Source organism: Dipodomys merriami, unplaced genomic scaffold, assembly GCF_024711535.1.
Source record: "Dipodomys merriami isolate MVZ:Mamm:240054 unplaced genomic scaffold, mDipMer1.0.p SCAF_487, whole genome shotgun sequence".
Classification (NCBI taxonomy): domain Eukaryota; kingdom Metazoa; phylum Chordata; class Mammalia; order Rodentia; family Heteromyidae; genus Dipodomys; species Dipodomys merriami.
Genome location: NW_027206054.1, coordinates 309,448 through 327,811, shown reverse-complemented (window position 1 = coordinate 327,811; position 18,364 = coordinate 309,448). Strand labels below are relative to the sequence as shown.

Here is an 18,364-nt window from a genome sequence, read left to right as displayed (position 1 = left end):
ACTTAAATGTTTAAGTAAAAGGGTATAATTGTTAGTAGTTAAATATTAAGGAAGTCTCTGAGATAGGAGACTCATTAAAATGGGGACTCTTATGAAACAGGAGACCCCTTTTCTCTCCAGTAAAGAATAATAGGATCATGTAAGAGTTCGTCGCCTACCCTTAAGTGGAATTGCTAAATTCATAGGACATTGTGTGCTTGTGTTTGAGGGAATTCACTGTAGTAGTTTCTGCAGCGGATGGCCTATATTTTATTTTATTTTATTTTATTTTATTTTATTTTTTTGGGGGGTCCGGTCGTGGGGCCTGAACTCTGGGCCTGGGCACTGTCCCTCAGCTCTTCAGCTCAAGGCTAGCGCTCTACCACTTGAGCCACAGAGCCACTTCCGGCTTTTTTCTTATGTGGTGCTGAGGAATCGAACCCAGGGCCTCAGGCATGCAAGGCAAGTGCTCTACCACTGAGCCACCTTCCCAGTCCTGGCCTATATTTTAAAATTATTTTTTAATATAGTTTAAAAATTGTGTAGTTGTACAAATGGGCTTCAGTTCACCATGTCAAACTATGAGTACAAGGCATGTTGATGAGTGTCATCATTCTCCTCCATCTCTCCCAACCCAACTCCTCTCTTTAATTTACCCAGTTCCATCTTCACATATGTATATTAAATACTGTGACTGCATTAGCCCACCCTTCCCATCTCCGTTTGTCAGCCCTGCCTCCCCTTTAGTCTCCTTTCCTCCTGACAACACATGTTCTAGCTTCCTGGAATTTATCTTGTTAAAATGTAAGTTATTTGAGGGAGTTACACTGTTTCAGTGTGTACCAGACCTTAAAGTTAGGCCTAGCATCAGGAATTCTTTATACGTGTTCATCAGATTGATTCACTGCTTATATTTCTCACCATTGGTCATTTCTCTCTCTCTAGCAATACATATGCAAACACAGTATGTGTGTGTCATTGTTGAGTTTAATGGCAGTGGAAGGTGTGTTTCTTTGCCTCTGCATATTTCAGTGTATTTCATAAAGATAGGTTCTCTCACATAATTTTCTCATGATACAGGTAAAAAGATCAGGAAATTTGATGTTGATAAATAGTTATGCTACTTTATTAATCAGAATTTTAAAAAATTGAGATTAGGCTATAATTTGCGACTGTTTATATACGAACACTGGAATTAACTTATGTTTCTGTTTTTCTTAAAGGGAAAAGTTTGTTAGAACTTGGAGGGAACAATGCAATTATTGGTAAGGCGGCCCTTTGCTTTGCTTTGCTTTGCGTTCAGTTGGTATGTCTGTCGCTGCCATTTTGACCACTCAGCACTTGCTCAAGATGCTCTCTGCTATGTGGGCCCCTCGCGCCTGATTTCCACACTCAGGGATTTTACTTAGGAGATGGGACATAGGTTTGGGTTAAAGGCGTATATCAAAAAGGAAGAAAATTCATGTTAGGAAAACGTTACCTGTGCCCTAGAACTTGTGTGTGAGTCTTTGATCATCTGTAGTAGTGCGAAATAACTGCCATACTTCATTTTTTCCCTTGTTTTCTGAAAATTGGCTACACACGGGTTTTTCTAAAGTAACTTAATGATTTACTTAACTTGAAGATTTCTTTTGATTTCAGACACATTGGTTGATCTTTAATGGAATGTTAGGCATTTTTATGGCCTTAAGACATTGTTTTGCTATTTAATCTGTGGGTTTGAAGATTTCTTTTTTTTTCTTTTTCTTACTATTTATTGTTTTCCCCATGCTGGGGCTTGACGTCTGTATTCTTGCTTGGCTTTTTCGCTCAAGGCTGATGCTTTACCATTTGAGCTACCGTACTTCCACTTCTGTATTTTTTGCTACTTAATCGGAGTTAAAAGTCTCATGGACTTTTCTGCCTGGGCTGGCTTTGAACTGAGATTCTTAGAACTCAGCCTTCTGAGTATCTAGGATTACAGTTTGACCACTGACACCTGGTTGGACACGCTTACTTTACATGCTAGTGTTGATGCATTGTTGCTTTGTAAAGACATTGTGTGGTGCCGGTTAGCTGCTGCATCACCTGCCTGCTTGTCACACTGACGCACGTTGGTGCTTCTCAGCTTTTGAGGATGCAGATCTCAGCTTAGTTGTTCCATCTGCCCTCTTTGCTGCCGTGGGGACTGCTGGCCAGAGGTGTACCACTGCAAGACGACTGGTGAGTGGCCTACTTTTTGTTGTGGTGGTTTTTTGGTCCTTTTATCCACCATGTTTGAATGGTTAGGTATCATAGAGGAACTGCTAGAAAAAATATATTCCCTAGACATGATTTGCATCTATATGGTCCAGCTCACCCTTTTGTACATACAAATCAATAGAGACTTTTCCTACTCTAAGCTAGTGGTGGCTTCAGAGAAATAGGATTCCAGCAGTTGATGGAAAGTGGACTGGGGTTGAGACCTCTTTCTGGTTTTTCTTCTATAACAGTATGTAGGCAAAAGTCCAAGATCACATAGCAGGGGTGACCAGCACCTTGCCCTTGAGCCAAAATCACAAATTATAAATCTAAAATTATAAATCTAAATTAATTAGCGCAAAATATACTTTTTTTTGTCACTTGTGAGGCTTGAACTCAGGGCCAAGATGCTGTCCCTGAGCTTTTTCGCTTAAGGCTAGCACTCTACCACTTTGAGTCACAGTGCCACTTCAGTTTTCATGGTTAATTGGAGGTAAGAGTCTCATAGGCTTTCCTGCCTGGGCTGGCTTCAAACTGCGATCCTCAGATCTCAGCCTCTAGAGTAGCTAGAATGACACATGTGAGACACTGGCACCTGGCTTTAGTCTTTATTTATTTATTTTTTGCCGGTTGTGGACCTGAACTCTGGGCCTAGGCACTGTCTCTCAGCTCTTCAGCTCAAAGCGAGTGCTCTACTGCTTGAGCCACAGCGCCACTTCAGGCTTTTTCTGTTTATGTGGTGCTGAGGAATCAAACCCAGGGCCTCATGCATACAAGGCAAGCACTCTACCACTGAGCCACCTTCTCAGCCCTTTAGTTTTTATTTTTTACACAATCCCATTCAAGTTCTCAAAAAGAACCTTAAGATACGATAGTATTTACAGTTTATTTTGTTCATGAATATTAAACATACTCAAGCTAAGAAAGAAGCAGAGATATTACAGATAACTTTTATCCACACTCACCTGGTAAAATAGACAATGACATGCAAGCCAACCATCGCTCTTTGCAGCCTGTTTTAATTTTCCTTTGTGTTTTGGAGCAGATGCTTTGTATTTAGTGCTGAATATTAAAGAACAGTATTAGTCATTGCTCACTCTGGCTTCCATAGCAATTATTAGTGATGCATATGAAAAGAATCACAGTGTTATGGCCTTTCAGTGGCTAGGTCTCAAAATGACAACTCACTTGTCATATGGAGATTAATTCAGACTAACTCAGGTGATGTATGGCTTAGTACCTGTGCCAGGAGACTACAGCACAAGTCCCATGGTGCCTGGGTGGGTACTGGGGTGATTCTCACCTGATTACAGCTCATGTTAGAGATTGGCAGAGTCCCAGGCCAGCTGGTCTTGCTTTTATGGCTCAATGTCCAACTTTGGTATTTCAGTAACTATTAACAACTATTAATCAAGACTGTTAGGAAAATGAATTCCAGGTGCCAGTGGCTTATATCTATAATCAGTACTTAACTACTTAGGAGGCTAAGATCTGAAGGATTGTGGTTCAAAGCCAGCCCATGAAGAAAAGTCCAAGATACTCCATTTCCAGTTGACCAGCAAAAAGCTGGGCTGGAGGGGTGGTTCAAGTGATAAAGCAGCAGCCAAATAAGTACTCAACCCAGAGTTCAGTGTCATCAAAGAAAAGAAAATGATTCATTGTAAGAAATTGTGTTCTTTGCTATTGTATTGTAACCTTGCTATTCCTCTGTAGTTTCTGCACGAAGGTATCCATGATGAGGTGGTAAACAGACTTAAAAAGGCCTACGCACAGATCCGTGTTGGGAACCCATGGGACTGTGAGTATCGGGTTGTGTTTTCAATGGTACTGCTTTTTACAAAAAGGTGATGTACAGAGGGGTTACAGTTACATAACTCAGCTAAAGAGGTCCTTTCTTTTTGGACACTGTCGCTCCATCCCTTGCTTTCTCCCAATTTTTCCTTCTCCCCTCCCACATTTTCAAATGGTGTCTAGTGAGTACCATTGCTGCATTTGTTCACCCTTTGTCCTTCCATTTCTGTGCTCACCTTACCTCCCAAAGACATATGAACGAACAGATGTAACAAAAAAGAAAGAAAATAAAAACAGCAAATGAGAAAACAAAACTCTCCTGTTTTCCTTTGGTACTGTTTTTGACAGTGTTTATGATCTTTGCTTTGAGAAGTTATTTATTTGTTGACATACATACTTAACTTTTCTGAGAGACTTGGAGGGTACAAGAAGAGGAGAGACCCAGGTGCTTGGTGCATGTTCCTGGGTGAGACTGGGAATGGCCTTCATGCAGCTCTTCCCAAGCTGGCTCTACTTTACAAGGGTCTACCTATATCTTCCTCATCCCTGGGGTTACTTTAATGTTTTGTTCACAGGCATCACACAAGCAGTCTCTACCTGTCGCTCTTAAACTGCATGCCAGCTCCAGAAACTGATGTTTTTGGAGATAGGGCAATTGCAATCAAGAAGCCAATTCTATCAATTCTGTAGTATCTATCTATCTATCTATCTATCTATCTATCTATCTATCTATCTATCTATTTATTTATTTATTTATTTATTTATTTTCTGTCAGTCGTGGGGCTTGAACTCTGGGTTTGAATGCTGTCCCTCAGCTCTTCAGCTCAAGGCTAGTGCTCTACCACTTGAGTCACAGCGCCACTTCCAGTTTTGTGAGTGGTTAATTGGAGATAAGAGTCTCATGGGCTTTCCTGCTCAGGCTGGCTTTGAACCATGATCCTCAGATCTCAGCCTCCTGAATAGGTAGGATTACAGACGTGAGCCACCAGCACCCAGCTCTGTGATTTTGTTTTGTTTTTTTTTCTAATACTGGGGCTTGAATTCAGTGCCTTATATACTTGCTCAGCTACCTTGTTCATGGCTAACTCTCTACCACTTGAAATGTGCTTCAGACCAGCTTTTATGTTGGTTAATTAGAGATAAGAGTTTCAAGGACTTCTCTGCCTGGTCTGGCTTTGAACCTTGATCCTCCAAATCTCAGCTTTCTGAGTAGCTAGAATTAGACATGAGAAACTGGGTCCTGGTCCAATTCTGTACTTTTTAAAATTAAAATTAAAATTTATTTTATTTTATTTTTTATTTTTTGGGTCTGGTCGTGGGCCTGAGCGCTGTCCTACTGCTCTTCAGCTCAAGGCTAGTACTCTACCACTTGAGCCACAGTGCAACTTCCAGCTTTTTTTTATTCTGCTTATATGGTGCTGAGGAATCGAACCCAGGGTCTCATGCATGCAAGGCAAACGCTCTACCACTGAGCCACCTTCCCAGCCCCAGTTCTGTATATTTGATTAGGTGTTTTTGCTGGAGTCATTGCTCAGAAGCGGGATTGGCAAGCAGACCTATATCCATTGGATTTGCATCAGCCATCTGTGTATATCTGTTGCTGGCCACTCCTACTCATTTGCATAAGGCAGCGTTGAGTAGTTGTGATGGATAACACATCTGTGATGCAAGGCGTAGAATAGTTTCATCTGTCCCACCATAGAAGCAAGTTGTTGACTCCTGTTCTCAATTGAGAGGGTATAGGAAGGGCTTAGCCTGTTCACTAGGAAAGCTGTTATAATAATGCTGCTGCTTCCTGCAAAATGAAGAGCCTTCATTGTATCTCCCCAGCCGAGGTTCTCTACGGGCCCCTCCACACCCAGCAGGCAGTGAGCATGTTTCTTGGAGCTGTGGAAGAAGCTAAGAAGGCGGGAGGCACAGTGGTGTATGGCGGCAAGGTAACTCGAGCTCTGGGTCTTCCTTTTGCGTAGGCATAGTAAGCTTGCAGCACTGGGCAAGGGTCCTACTGACCTTCAGCTCCTCAGCTCTGTTCTACGTGGGGGAAGAGATCGTAAAGAACGATGATGTAAGTTGCATATAGTATATCTGGGCGGACACAGGAGAAACTGAGTCTTGGTTCCCTTTGATTTGGTTTCCCAGGACTTTGTATGGAAGGGGACCTCTGGTCATGACACCACAGAAGACTTTGTCTTCAGAGTAGCTAGACTCTGTGTTTATTAGTTATTTCAGGCAGTTCAGCCAGGGAAACACAAAAATAGGCCCTATTTTATTTTAAGCTAACGTAGAACTACATTTGTGTGTGATTCTTATTTTCTAGGATTTGAACTCAGGCTTGTGCTTGCTAGGCAGACACTCTACTGACTTTTTACTATAGTTATTTTTTAGGGTAGGGCCTGGAGTTGGTGCTGGGAGTGTCTGGACTGTGATCCTCCTATTTATGTCCTCTTCATATCCAGCATGACACACAGTGAGCCTCTGGGTCTGATTCATTCGTGATTTTTTTTTTTTTTTTTTGTCGTGGGGCTTGAACTCTGGGCCTGGGCACTGTCTCTGAGCTCTTCAGCTCAAGGCTAGTGCTCCTACCACTTGAGCCACAGTGCCACTTCTGGTTTTCTGAGTGGTTTATTGGGGATAAGAGTCTCAGGGACTTTCCTGCCTGGGCTGGTTTTGAACCACAATCCTCAGATCTCAACCTTCTGAGTAGCTAGGATTATAGGCGTGAGCCACCAGTGCCCATTTTTATGATGGACAGCAAAGGTATTTTCTTCATGGATTGTAGGAATTTTGTTGTCTTCATCTGTGCAAAAGCTCAGAAAAGTAGATTACTGTCTGTACAGTGTAGTTTCATTTTATTTAATGAATCTGAAAACTCAAGTCTTGCACAACAGTCTGGTCTCCAGTCTCCAGTTCAATTCTATTTGGATAAGGCTTTTTTGTTTTTAGTCGGGTGTGGGTTCTGAACTTTAGGCCTGGGTGCTGTCCCTCAGCTCTTCAGCTCAAGGCTAGCGCTCTACCACTTTAGCCATAGCACTACTTCTGGCTTTTACTGCTTATATGGTACTGAGGAATTGAACCCAAGGCCTCATGTATGCAAGGCAAGCACTCTACCACTGAGCCACCTTCCCAGCCCCTGGACAAGACTTTTAAAAATTTTGTTCCAGCCAGTGGCTCACACCTATAATCCTAGCTACTTAGGAGGCTGAGATCTGAGGATCACAGTTCAAAGCCAGCCTAAGCAGGAAAGTCTGTGAGACTCTTTTTTTTTTTTTTTTTTTTTTTTAATTGTCCGGTCGTGGGGCCTGAACTCTGGGCCTGGGTGCTGTCCCTCAGCTCTTCAGCTCAAGGCTAGCACTCTACCACTTGAGCCACAGCACCACTTCCGGCTTTTTTCTTTTTGCTTATGTGGTGCTGAGGAATTGAACCCAGGGCCTCGAGCATGCAAGGCAAGTACTCTACCACTGAGCCACCTTCCCAGCCCTTTTTTTTTTTTTAATATTTATTTATTTTATTTTATTTTATTTTATTTTATTTTTTTTTGTCGGTTGTGGGGCTTGAACTCTGGGCCTGGGCGTTGTCCCTCAGCTCTTCAGCTCAAGGTGAGCGCTCTACCACTTGAGCTACAGCGCCACTTCCGTCTGTGAGACTCTGATCTCCAATAAACCACTAGAAAACTGGAAGTGGCACTGTGGCTCAAGTGGTAGAGCACTAGCCTTGAGCTGAAGAGCCAAGGGACAGCGCCTGGGCCTAGAGTTCAAGCCCCATGACTGACCAAAAAAAAAAAAAAAATTGTTGCTAAGCAGTCAATGTAATAGAAGTAGCCTTTGGCATTATATTAATTATTAACACAGCTCCATGCACACCATTAAGAATGGATACATGGACTCTTAATTAACACAAACAGGGAGAGAACAGAACTTCAGAAGCTCATTGGAAGATGGACCACACTCAGAGCCACTTGTAGTGGCATTGGGATACGTCATAGAAAGAGAGTCATGAAGTTAATGGAGACTAATTAGGAATTTGATTACATGGAGGTTGGTTAGAAGAATGTCTGTAATGTACCCTTCTGGAATCCTTGCTTTGCCACAGTATGTATTAGTCTGCAAAGGCTTCTATAACAAAATACCCTGGGCTGGGTAGTTTAGGCACAACAGAAGTATGTTTTCAAGCTTTGTAGTTCTGGAGGCTTGAAATCTACAACCAAGGTGTTGGCAAGGTTGGGGTTGTTTTTCTCCCTCCCTCCCTTTTTTCCTTCCTTTTTTTTCTTTCTTCTTGCTAGTACTAGAGCTTGAACTCAGGGCCTCTCATTTGGCCTTTTTGCTCATAACTGTCACTCTGCCACTCAAGCCACACTTCCATTTGTGTTGTTTTTCTGATTACTTGTATATAAGAATTTATGGGTTTGGGCTGGGAAGGTGGCTCAGTGGTAGAGCACTTACCTTGCAAGCATGAGGCCCTGGGTTCGATTCCTCAGCACCACATAAGCAAAAAGAAAAAAGCCGGAAGTGGTGCTGTGGCTCAAGTGGTAGAGCGCTAGCCTTGAGCTGAAGAGCTGAGGGACAGCATCCAGGCCCAGAGTTCAGGCCCCACGACCGGACCCCCCCAAAAAAACAAACAAAGAATTTATAGGTTTGTTTTCTTGGGCTGGCTCCAAACCTTGAACCTTGATTCTCAGATCTCAGCCTCTTGAGTAGCTAAGATTATAGGCATGAGACACCAGCACCTGATCAAAGGGTTAGTTTCTGATGAAGTCTTTCTTGCTTACAGATGGCTCACTATTGCTGTGTTCTCTGTGACTTTTCTCAGAGAGTGGAGAGAACTCTCCAAGTTTCTTCTACTTCTAATAGGGACACGGCCCGGATGGTTTTATTTATTGATGACTGTAGTTACCACTTTGAAGGTTCTGTCTCCAAATATGGAGCCTTTGGATTCATTAGGGTTTCAGCATATGAATTCAAGAGGGGACAAAATTCAGTTTATAGCACAGTAGGTACAGAATACCAACCTTAAAATTATTTTTGAAATAGCGACTTGCAGTTGGGTGCTGGTAATTCATGCCTATTAACTCTTGAGATCTGGAGGCTCTCCTGTTCAAAACTAGCCTGGGCAGAAAATTTCCCAAGATTCCCATCTCCAAAATATGCAGCAAAAAATGGGCTAGAGCTGTGGCTGAAGTGATAGAACACTAGCTACAAGCAAGCCAGCTGGGCATACAGGAGGCCCTGAGTTCAACCTCAGTACTAGCAATGCACAAAGCAAAACATGCTTGTAACATTTTAAAAAATAAAGTCAGTTGTGATGCATAGAACATTCTCCTCCCCAACGATTCCTTTTTGCTATTTTTCTCTGATCAAGTAAATTAGAACCAATAGGAGGAAGAGATATATTTTAGTCAAGAAAAGAAATAATTTATGTAGAATTGCTTTTTCTTTTCTCTTTTTTGCTAGTCCTGGGGCTTGAACTCAGGGCCTGGGCACTCTCCCTGAGCTTCTTGTGCTCATAGCTAGCACTCTGCCACTTGAGCCACAGTGTCACTTCCAGCTTTTTTATTTATGTGGTACTGAGGAATCAAACCCAGGGCTTCATGCATGCTAGGCAGGCGCTCTACTGCTAAGCCACCTTCCCAGCCTTATAAATGCTTTTTCTTTCTTTCCTTTTTTCTTAGAAATGTAGACAAAGTTGGTGTCCTTTAGCCTCCACCTACTAGAAACCAAAACACCTTGAATCCTTTCATTTTATTTCTCTCTGAGGTGATGAACCGCCCTGGGAATTACGTGGAGCCTACTATCGTGACAGGCCTTGCCCACGATGCGGCCATCGTGCACACGGAGACGTTTGCTCCCATTCTCTATGTCTTCAAATTCAAGGTAGACATTCATCCCGTTTCTCTAATCCAAAGTTGAAGTAAATGAGAAGCTAGGGGGAAATGAAGGATGGTACGTTTCACTGGAGTAGCCCTTGGGAAAGCTTCTTAAAGTCACTGTGAGTGGGAAACATTGAAAGGTCCCAGGCTGGCTGCCAGGGAAACTGAGATGGGAGTTGACTGGCGTTGCTGGTTATGGAAGGTATGCATTTGTGTTCTGTATTGCCTTAATCTAAGCCATAGAGGCAGCCTCTCTCTGTCTCTGTCTCTCTCTCTGTGTCTGTCTGTCTGTCTGTCTGTCTGTCTCCCTCTCTCCCCCCCCCCATCCCTTAGCCTTTTCATTTAAGGTTGGCACTCTACCTCTTGAGCCACAGCTCTTCTAGCTTATTTGGTGGTTAAATGGAGATAAGGGTCTCACAGACTTTCCTGCTTGGGTTGATTTTGAACTGTGATCTTCAGATCTCAGCCTCCTGAATAACTAGGATTACAGGTGAACCACTGAGTCTGGTGAGGCAGGGTCTGTTAACACAGGAACTGGACAGTTGGACAGCCTGGTTGCGGGCCCGTGAGCACACACAATGAGAAGGTAAAGGGCAGTGTAAAGATACACTTCTATAATCTGCAGTCGGGGACTGGGCTGTGGTTATTTTAACCTGAGGCAGGCCCTGGCCAAGTCAGCAAATATTTAGTTAGTTTTAAGATTTCAGAGACTGAATCCGGGTGTGAATGTGCCATTGTGAGCAGGCAAATGATGGTAGGAATTGCGTCTTACTGTTTATTTATATCTTGCTTTAGGATGTCTCTCCATGTTCCATCTGTGAGACTTGTGAGTGTCATTTTGTGCTTTATGCTGTGTGGGGTTGATTTTGAGCTTTTGAGCAAATGTCCTTCTTGGGGTTTCAGTTGGCACATTTGTGAGTTGGTGATCGATAGTATAAAAGTTGTGTCCTGGGGCTGGGAATATGGCTCAGTGGTAGAGTGCTTGCCTAGCATGTATGCAGCCCTGGGTTTGATTCCTCAGCACTACATAAACAGAAAAGGCTGGAAGTGGTGCTGTGGCTCAAGTGGTAGAGTGCTAGCCTTGAGCAAAAAGAAGCTCAGGGACAGTGCTCAGACTGGAAAAAAAAAAAAAAAAGTTGTGTCCTAGGGACTGAATAAATGCAGACATCAGTGTGCTGTACAGGATAAAAATTGAATACATATTAGCCATTATAGTTAGTAGCTTGACTGGAAGACTGTACTAAGCTTTGCTCCTTAAAGTAGAATTGAAGCAAAACCTCTGTGAGTGTTACTTATTAATACATGATCCTGTCCTAAGAGAGGAACATAGAAATAGTAAAACTAGCTGGGCGCCGGTGGCTCACGCCTATAATCCTAGCTACTCAGGAGGCTGAGATCTGAGGATCGTGGTTCAAAGCCAGCCCAGGCAGAAAAGACTGTGAGACTCCTATCTCCAATAAACCACTAGAAAACCGGAAGTGGCGCTGTAGCCCAAGTGGTAGATCGCTGGCCTTGAGCTGAAGAGCTGAGGGACAGTGCCCAGACCCAGAGGTCAAGCCCCATGACTGACAAAAAAAAAAAATAGTGAAACTAGTCAACTGGGATATTGGTTCTTGGTTTACATCAATTAAATCAGATTAATGCCAGTGAACTTTGTGTGTGTGTGTGTATGTGTGTGTGTGTGTATTTGTGTATTTGCATGTGCGTGCTCTCTTGCTCTTGTATACATCTGCATACATATGTGCGAATACTGGGGCTTGAACTCAAGGCCTTGTATTCTTCTTTAGCTTAGTGGCTCAAAGCTGTCATTCTAATACCTGAGCTCTACCTGCACTTTTTTTTATTTTGCTGGTTAACTGGAGATAAGAGAATCTCAGATTTGTCTGCCTGGGTTGGCTTTGAACTGTGATTCTCTTAGTCTCTTGAGTAGTTAGGATTCCAGGTGTGAGCCGTGAATATCCACTTACAGCAGTGAACTTTGACCTGAGCACTGTAACATCTAACAGCCTCCAACTGATGTCTGTTCTTTTAGAATGAAGAGGAGGTGTTTGCATGGAATAATGAAGTGAAACAGGGACTTTCTAGTAGCATCTTTACCAAGGATCTGGGCAGAATCTTCCGCTGGCTTGGGTATAGTTTTGTCTCTTTCAAACATTTATGTGGATCTCATTTGTGTGATGAGTGGACTTTGAAAAGATTGAATGGCTTTTTGTTTTTGTTTTTAACATTGATAGTCTTTGGGCTTCATCTTATTTTGATTTTTAAAGATTCCCTGTCATTCTCACCATTCCCCTCCTTCTACATAGACCTAAAGGTTCAGACTGCGGCATTGTGAATGTCAACATTCCAACCAGTGGTGCTGAGATCGGAGGCGCATTTGGTACGTAGGCAACCATTTCTCTTTTTCAAGTTGGGCTGGAAATTAACTTGCTTTACTTAGTATCTGCTTACGGTGTGTGTGTATTTATGTGTGTATGTGTTTCTGTACCAGCGTTGGGACTTGAACACTAGGCCTGGGTGCTGTCGCTTAGCTCTTTTGTTCAAAGCACATGTTCTACCACTAGAGCCACAGCTCCACCTGTGGCTTTTTGTTGGTTATTTGGTGATAAGAGTTACAAACTTTTCTGCCTGGGCTGGCTTCTTAGGGAGATCCTGAGATCTCAGCAAACTGAGTAGCTATACTAGCAGGTGTGAGCCACAAGCACCCGGCAATAGGAGCTTTTAGAACAATCATTAAGAAATTGAAACATGATTTTGTTTTCTGAGATGGCTTTATGTGATCTGTAACAAACAAAAAATGCCAATTCCATTTTTGAGGTTACCGCCAGAGTCCTGTGTCTTCTGCTGAAATGTTGTATCAGGCCAGAGCAGAGGCCTCAATCCAAGATACGGAAACCCTGGAAGGTAGCCGTTGTTTTCTCAGGAGAAGATTTCATTCCCCCAAACCACTAAAAACCCCTGCTCCAGAGCCAGAAAACTTCACATACACTATTCTGTGTCTCTTTGCAGTGGGTATTACAAATAGTAAGCAGATCTTTTTTTTTTTTTCAGTTTTTTTTTCTTTTTTGTAGACCAGGCTATCCCCAAACTCATAATCCTCTTGCCTTCGTGTGCTGAGTGCTGGGATTATAAGTGTGCACTCCTGTGTCCTGCAAAACCATCACCCTGTGCCACGTACTATCTTTGATACATGAAATGCGCAATTGCTTTTCTTATTCTGGTCCAGATTTTCTTTTCTCTTAATAAACAATGAGTTATTAATGCTTAAACTTACAAATAGGTGTTTTTTCTTTTTAAAGAAATCCCTCCTTATCAAGCATATATGTTTTACTTATTAAAAATTATCCAGAGTTTTTTTTCTTGTTTTTTTGTTGTTGTTTGGTATAGAATTACTGTTCAGTGTGCAGGTGTGAAGTTTCCCTTTCAGCCCTGTCTCTGCCTGCTGTGTTTTGTGTGTGTATATGTGTGCGTGTGTGTCCTTGCTCCACTGTGGACCTTTAGTCTCTGTGTTAGCCCGTGTGTGCTCATTCTGTCTGGGTGCTTCCTCTTTCTTAGAGTTGTGAAAACATCTTGTAATGGAAAAAGCAATCTACTTCCATTTTCTTTCTCCTTCCCTCCCGTAGGTGACCTTGGCAGTTCTGGGTTTGGACTCAGGCCTTGTTATGACACTTCCTGAGCACTGCCATTTGAGCCATGACTCTAGCATTTTTTGTTTTAGTTGTTCGTTTATTTTTGAGCAAAGGGTCTTGTCTTTTCTTCCTCTCTGGCTAGCCTGGACCACGAACCTCCTGTTTCTGCCTTCTGTGTAGCTAGAATGACAGGTTTGCAGCCACCATGCCCAGTTTTTTATTGTTTTATTTAGGTCTGGGCTGGCCTCTTTCTGTGGTTCTACCCATCTTAGCCTTCCAAGTAGCTACGATTTATAGACATAAGCCCCAAAACTCGAGACTCATTTTAAAAATTATATGCATTCAACACATATGCATTATCTAATATGTTTATATTTACATGTCAGACAATCAGAATATTTAGATAAGCATTAGGAAAAGAAAATTCTGTTTCCAGTGTTTCAAGGTTTCCATGCACAACATTTTAATTATACAGTTACTGTTATTTTCCTTTTGTTTTTTGATGCTTTTCCTCGTAACTCCATCTACTTTCTTTACCCTTTCATGTCCCTTTTCTGTGTGTTTTGGCGTGGGGTGTGTGGAAACTTCTGTGGGCTGAGTGGAAGTAGGGAAGGGTGCTTTCCTTCTCCCTTTAACCGCACCAAATAAGTGCCAGAGAGAGCAGGAGCTCCTAAGACCTTAGAGGCCGGCTTCCTCTGTTTCCAGGGGGAGAGAAGCACACGGGCGGGGGCAGGGAGTCCGGCAGCGATGCCTGGAAGCAGTACATGAGGCGCTCCACCTGGTAAGGAGGGGCCTGGGGGTGGGGGTGGGGGGCCTCCAGCCTGGGGAATGTGCTGTCACCTCCTACTTTGTGTTGTTGCGGCTCGGTTTCACTTCATTTTAGTTTGCATTCCACAGCTCTCTCCTTTTAGACCATTGGTTTGCACTACAGTTTTGAACATCCGTAGTGTAGAATGCATGCTCCAAAGTTGGAAAAATTGTGAGCCCTGGATTATAGGATGAGCCACCATCACCGGACTGCTTGGTGTTTTTGATGCCAGTACTGGGACTTGAACTTGAGGCCTCATTCTCGGCTTTTTGCTCACTGCTGGCGCTCTACCATGTGAGCCATAGCTCTATTTCTGGCTTTTTTTTTTTTTTTTGGTGGTTAATAGGAGGTAAGAATCTCATGGGTTTGTCTGCCCTGATCAGATCTCAGCCTCCTGAGTAGCTAGGTTTACAGGTATGAGCCACTGAACCTGGCATAGAAATAGCTTTGATTGCTGGGCACTGGTGGCTAACTTTTTTTTTTTTTTTTTGGTTGGTGGCGGGGCTTGAACTCTGGGCCTGGGCGCTGTCCCTCAGCTCTTCAGCTGAAGGCAAGCGCTCTACCACTTGAGCTACAGCGCCACTTCCGGTTTTCTGGTGGTTTATTGGACATTGGAGTCTCACAGTCTCTCCTGCCCCGGCTGGCTTTGAACCGCGATCCTCAGATCTCAGTCTCCTGAGTAGCTAGGATTACAGGGGTGAGCTACCAGTGCCCGGCTGTGGCTAACATTTTTAATCCTACCTATTCACGAAGATGAGATCTGAGGATCATGGTTTGAAGCCAGCCTGGGCAGGAAAGTCTGTGAGACTCTTAACTCCAGTTAACCTCCAAAGAGCCAGAATTGGAGCCATGGCTCAAGTGGTAGAGTGCTACCCTTGAGAGAGAGAAAAAAAAAAAAGCTCAGTGACAGTGCCCAGGTTCTGAGTTCAAGCCCCAGGACTGGCACCAAAGAAAAAAGAAAACAAAATAGCTTTCCTCTAAGTATAGAATGTGGGTACAGGGCCATGTGGACTGTGTTGTAAAAGGGTGCTGTGAGGACCCAGGGCCAGTGTCCAAGTGTCATTTCCTGCTTCTTGCCGGTGCTGTGCCCTGGCTGGCTTCCTCAGCCTGGCGCTTGCAGCCTTAGCCACAGTGGCTGGGCTGGGAGCCTCTGAGGGGCGTGGACGGTGCTCGCCAAGTCCTACGCACGCAGTGCTGCTGCTGGCTTTGCCTTTTTTGAATCAGTGATATTCCTTGAGGTGAACACTTAGTGATGACTTTCTGAACCTTTGAATGGGGTTGATTTTCCTCTCAGGAAAAGAACCAGGTGATCCTCCAGCTGGCGAGCTACAAAGAAGCTTCTATTTCATATATTATCATTTATTTTCTTTCTGTCCAACTAAGGATATTTGTCCCCCCACACTCCCGTAATCCAGTAAACCATTTATTGAAAGAGAGAGACAAAGTGACAGTTTTTATATTCTGTGTCCTACTTAAAAGAAAAGCTGAGTTAGGTGTGTGTGCATGACTTCCAGCCTCATTTTTGTGCTTTTCTTTTGTAAAGCTGAATTCATAGTAACATCTTTTTTTTTTTTTTTTTTTTTTTGGTCAGTCATGGGGCCTGAACTCTGGGCCTGGGTGCTGTGCCTTAGCTCTTTAGCTCAAGGCTAGTGCTTTACTTCTTAAGCCATAGCACCACTTCCAGTTTTCTAGTGGTTTATTGGAGATAAGAGTCTCACGGACTTTCCTGCCTGGGCTGGCTTTGAACTGTGATCCTCATATCTCAGCCCCCTGAGTAGCTAGGATTACGGGTGTGAGCCAACAGTGCCCGGCTACTAATATTCCCTTGTATCCTGTTTTTTCCCCATGAACTTACAGCTTAACATAAGGACAACTGCATTTTTTTTAGTAGCACGAAATCCTCCTGTATCATGAAAGTGATGTCTGTCTAACTCTGTTTCTGTTAGCACCATCAACTACAGCAAGGACCTTCCACTAGCCCAGGGAATCAAGTTCCAGTGACGCGGTTCACACGAGTTGGGTATACTGAGGCATTCCCGAGGCTGCACCAAGGAAGACCGACCAAGAAAATGGGGATTTACCCCGAATAAATGCAGCTTTTGGAACATGATTGTGACGAATTATTTCTAAGGGCCCCGAATCCCTGGTAAATCAAGACACTCATTGTTAAACAAGTCAGAATAAAATGTTTATAACACAAAGCCACATTAAAAACCCCACAACAACAGGTTGGATGCATCCTCATGTCACAGCTGTCTGTTGTGTTTCTCAGAGTCACTCATTTGGTAAGTACTGGCCGTGTATGCCATGCGCCGATTCCCGGTGTGCAGGTCCCAGTGCATCCGTGTGGCTGTTGCTCAGCCTTATTCTGCTTCCCTTTGCTGCTCTTCTATTTTACAGCCTCTTCCCTGGATACTGTATTTCCCCACTAGTCCATGCTTTGTTTTGTACTGGAGTACTTCTCACTGATTGTTTTGAAGGTAACTGGGAGAGGAGTTTTTTTTTGTTTTGTTTTGTTTTTTAACCTATCAGAGCTCAGGGTAAGGAAGCCGGCTAGGTCACAACATTGGCAAGAAGCGGGAATGACACTCCAACAGGAAGATACTTAATCCTCAGGCTGACTGGGTATAGGATTCTGGATTGAAAAGAAAGTCTTTCCCCTCTATTGGACTGTCTCCATAGCATTGGTATTTTAGTTATTAATGTGATTTTGAAAATATGTTATGATTCCCCATTCCCAGCTGACAAATGAATTTTTGTCCCTGTTACATTCAGTTTAGAGTCCTTCACATGGTATTTAAGTGATCATTAGACCTAATCTTCTTATTTTTTATTTACATTTTTATTTTATTTGCTGGTATTGGCATTTAAACTCAGGGTCTCAAGCCCTTTGGTTTGTTTATTAGTTGACTCTACCACTTGAGCCACACCTCCAGCCTTGCTTTTTGCTGATTAATTGGAGTTGCACAGACTGATTTATTTATTGTTACTATAAAGGTGATGTACAGAGGGGTTACAGTTAGATAAGTCAGGTAGTGAGTACATTTCTTTTTGAACAGTGTCAACTCTCCCAGTTTTTCCCCGGCCCTCCCCCACAAGTTGTATAGTTCATTTTCCAGTGTCTAGTGAGTGTCAGTTTCATTTGTTCACCTTTTTCTCACCATTTCTTGTACAGACCCTTTATCCAGGCTGTCATCAAGCTGAGATGCTCACATCTCAGCCTCCTGAATAGTTAGGCTTACAGGCATAAGCCGTGGCACCTGGTTTTTTTTTTAACTTTTTTTTTTTTTTTTTTTTTGGTCCTGTTGTGGGGCCTGAACTCGGGGCCTGGGCGCTGTCCCTCAGCTCTTCAGCTCAAGGCTAGCACTCTACCACTTGAGCCACAGCACCACTTCCAGCTTTTTAACTTCTTATCTCTAATATGGATATAGCAGTTTGCTTCTCTGTTACCAGTTAAGCCAATCCCTGCTTCGTCAGCCGGACTGTTAGACTTAAAAAAATCCTGAAGGGCTGGGAAGGTGGCTCAGTGGTAGAGTGCTTGCCTTGCATGCATGCCATGGCCCTGGGTTCGATTCCTCAGCACCACATAAGCAGAAAAAAAAAGCTGGAAGTGGCACTGTGGCTCAAGTGGTAGAGTGCTAGCCTTGAGCTGAAGAGCTGAGGGACAGCGTCCAGGCCCAGAGTTCAAGTCCCATGACTAGACCCCCCCCCCCCCCAAAAAAAAAAATCCTGAAGACAAAACGCAAATGAATCAGTCCTTAGAGGTCAGCCTCAAAGAGCAAACTACTGGAGACTATGTTATCTAGAGGCTGATTACTTTCCCAGGTAGATTAGATATGAAACAGGTCCAACAACCATTTCCATTTTGCTATTTGCTTGCAAATCCTTCCAGATAGGCAGAACTCTGCATGACATTGGTGCCTTTGTCATACTGACCTGTAGGTGGCACTGCTGACTAAACCTCTCCATTGAGCAACATACATTGAGCTGTCTTGTCTGGGAAGGAGGTGAACTCAGCCTCGTGCTTTTCTGAGCTACCCTTCCCTGCACTGTTCCCTATCCTATCTCCTCTAG

At 43.3% G+C, this 18,364-nt stretch overlaps 1 protein-coding gene across 1 annotated transcript in view; it reads left to right on the top strand.

Annotated features, from left to right (window-relative positions):
- Positions 1-16,400, top strand: part of LOC138809140 (alpha-aminoadipic semialdehyde dehydrogenase) — a 33,580-nt gene extending 17,180 nt beyond the window's left edge. Inside the window, exons 10-18 of the mRNA XM_069995564.1 lie at positions 1,203-1,244; positions 2,087-2,181; positions 3,913-3,997; positions 5,821-5,927; positions 9,741-9,857; positions 11,886-11,983; positions 12,160-12,233; positions 14,188-14,263; positions 16,237-16,400. Coding sequence (XP_069851665.1) covers positions 1,203-1,244; positions 2,087-2,181; positions 3,913-3,997; positions 5,821-5,927; positions 9,741-9,857; positions 11,886-11,983; positions 12,160-12,233; positions 14,188-14,263; positions 16,237-16,291 — 749 coding nt within the window. The 3' untranslated portion in view covers positions 16,292-16,400. The remainder of the gene's footprint in view (positions 1-1,202; positions 1,245-2,086; positions 2,182-3,912; positions 3,998-5,820; positions 5,928-9,740; positions 9,858-11,885; positions 11,984-12,159; positions 12,234-14,187; positions 14,264-16,236) is intronic.
- The last annotated feature ends 1,964 nt before the right edge of the window (positions 16,401-18,364 follow it).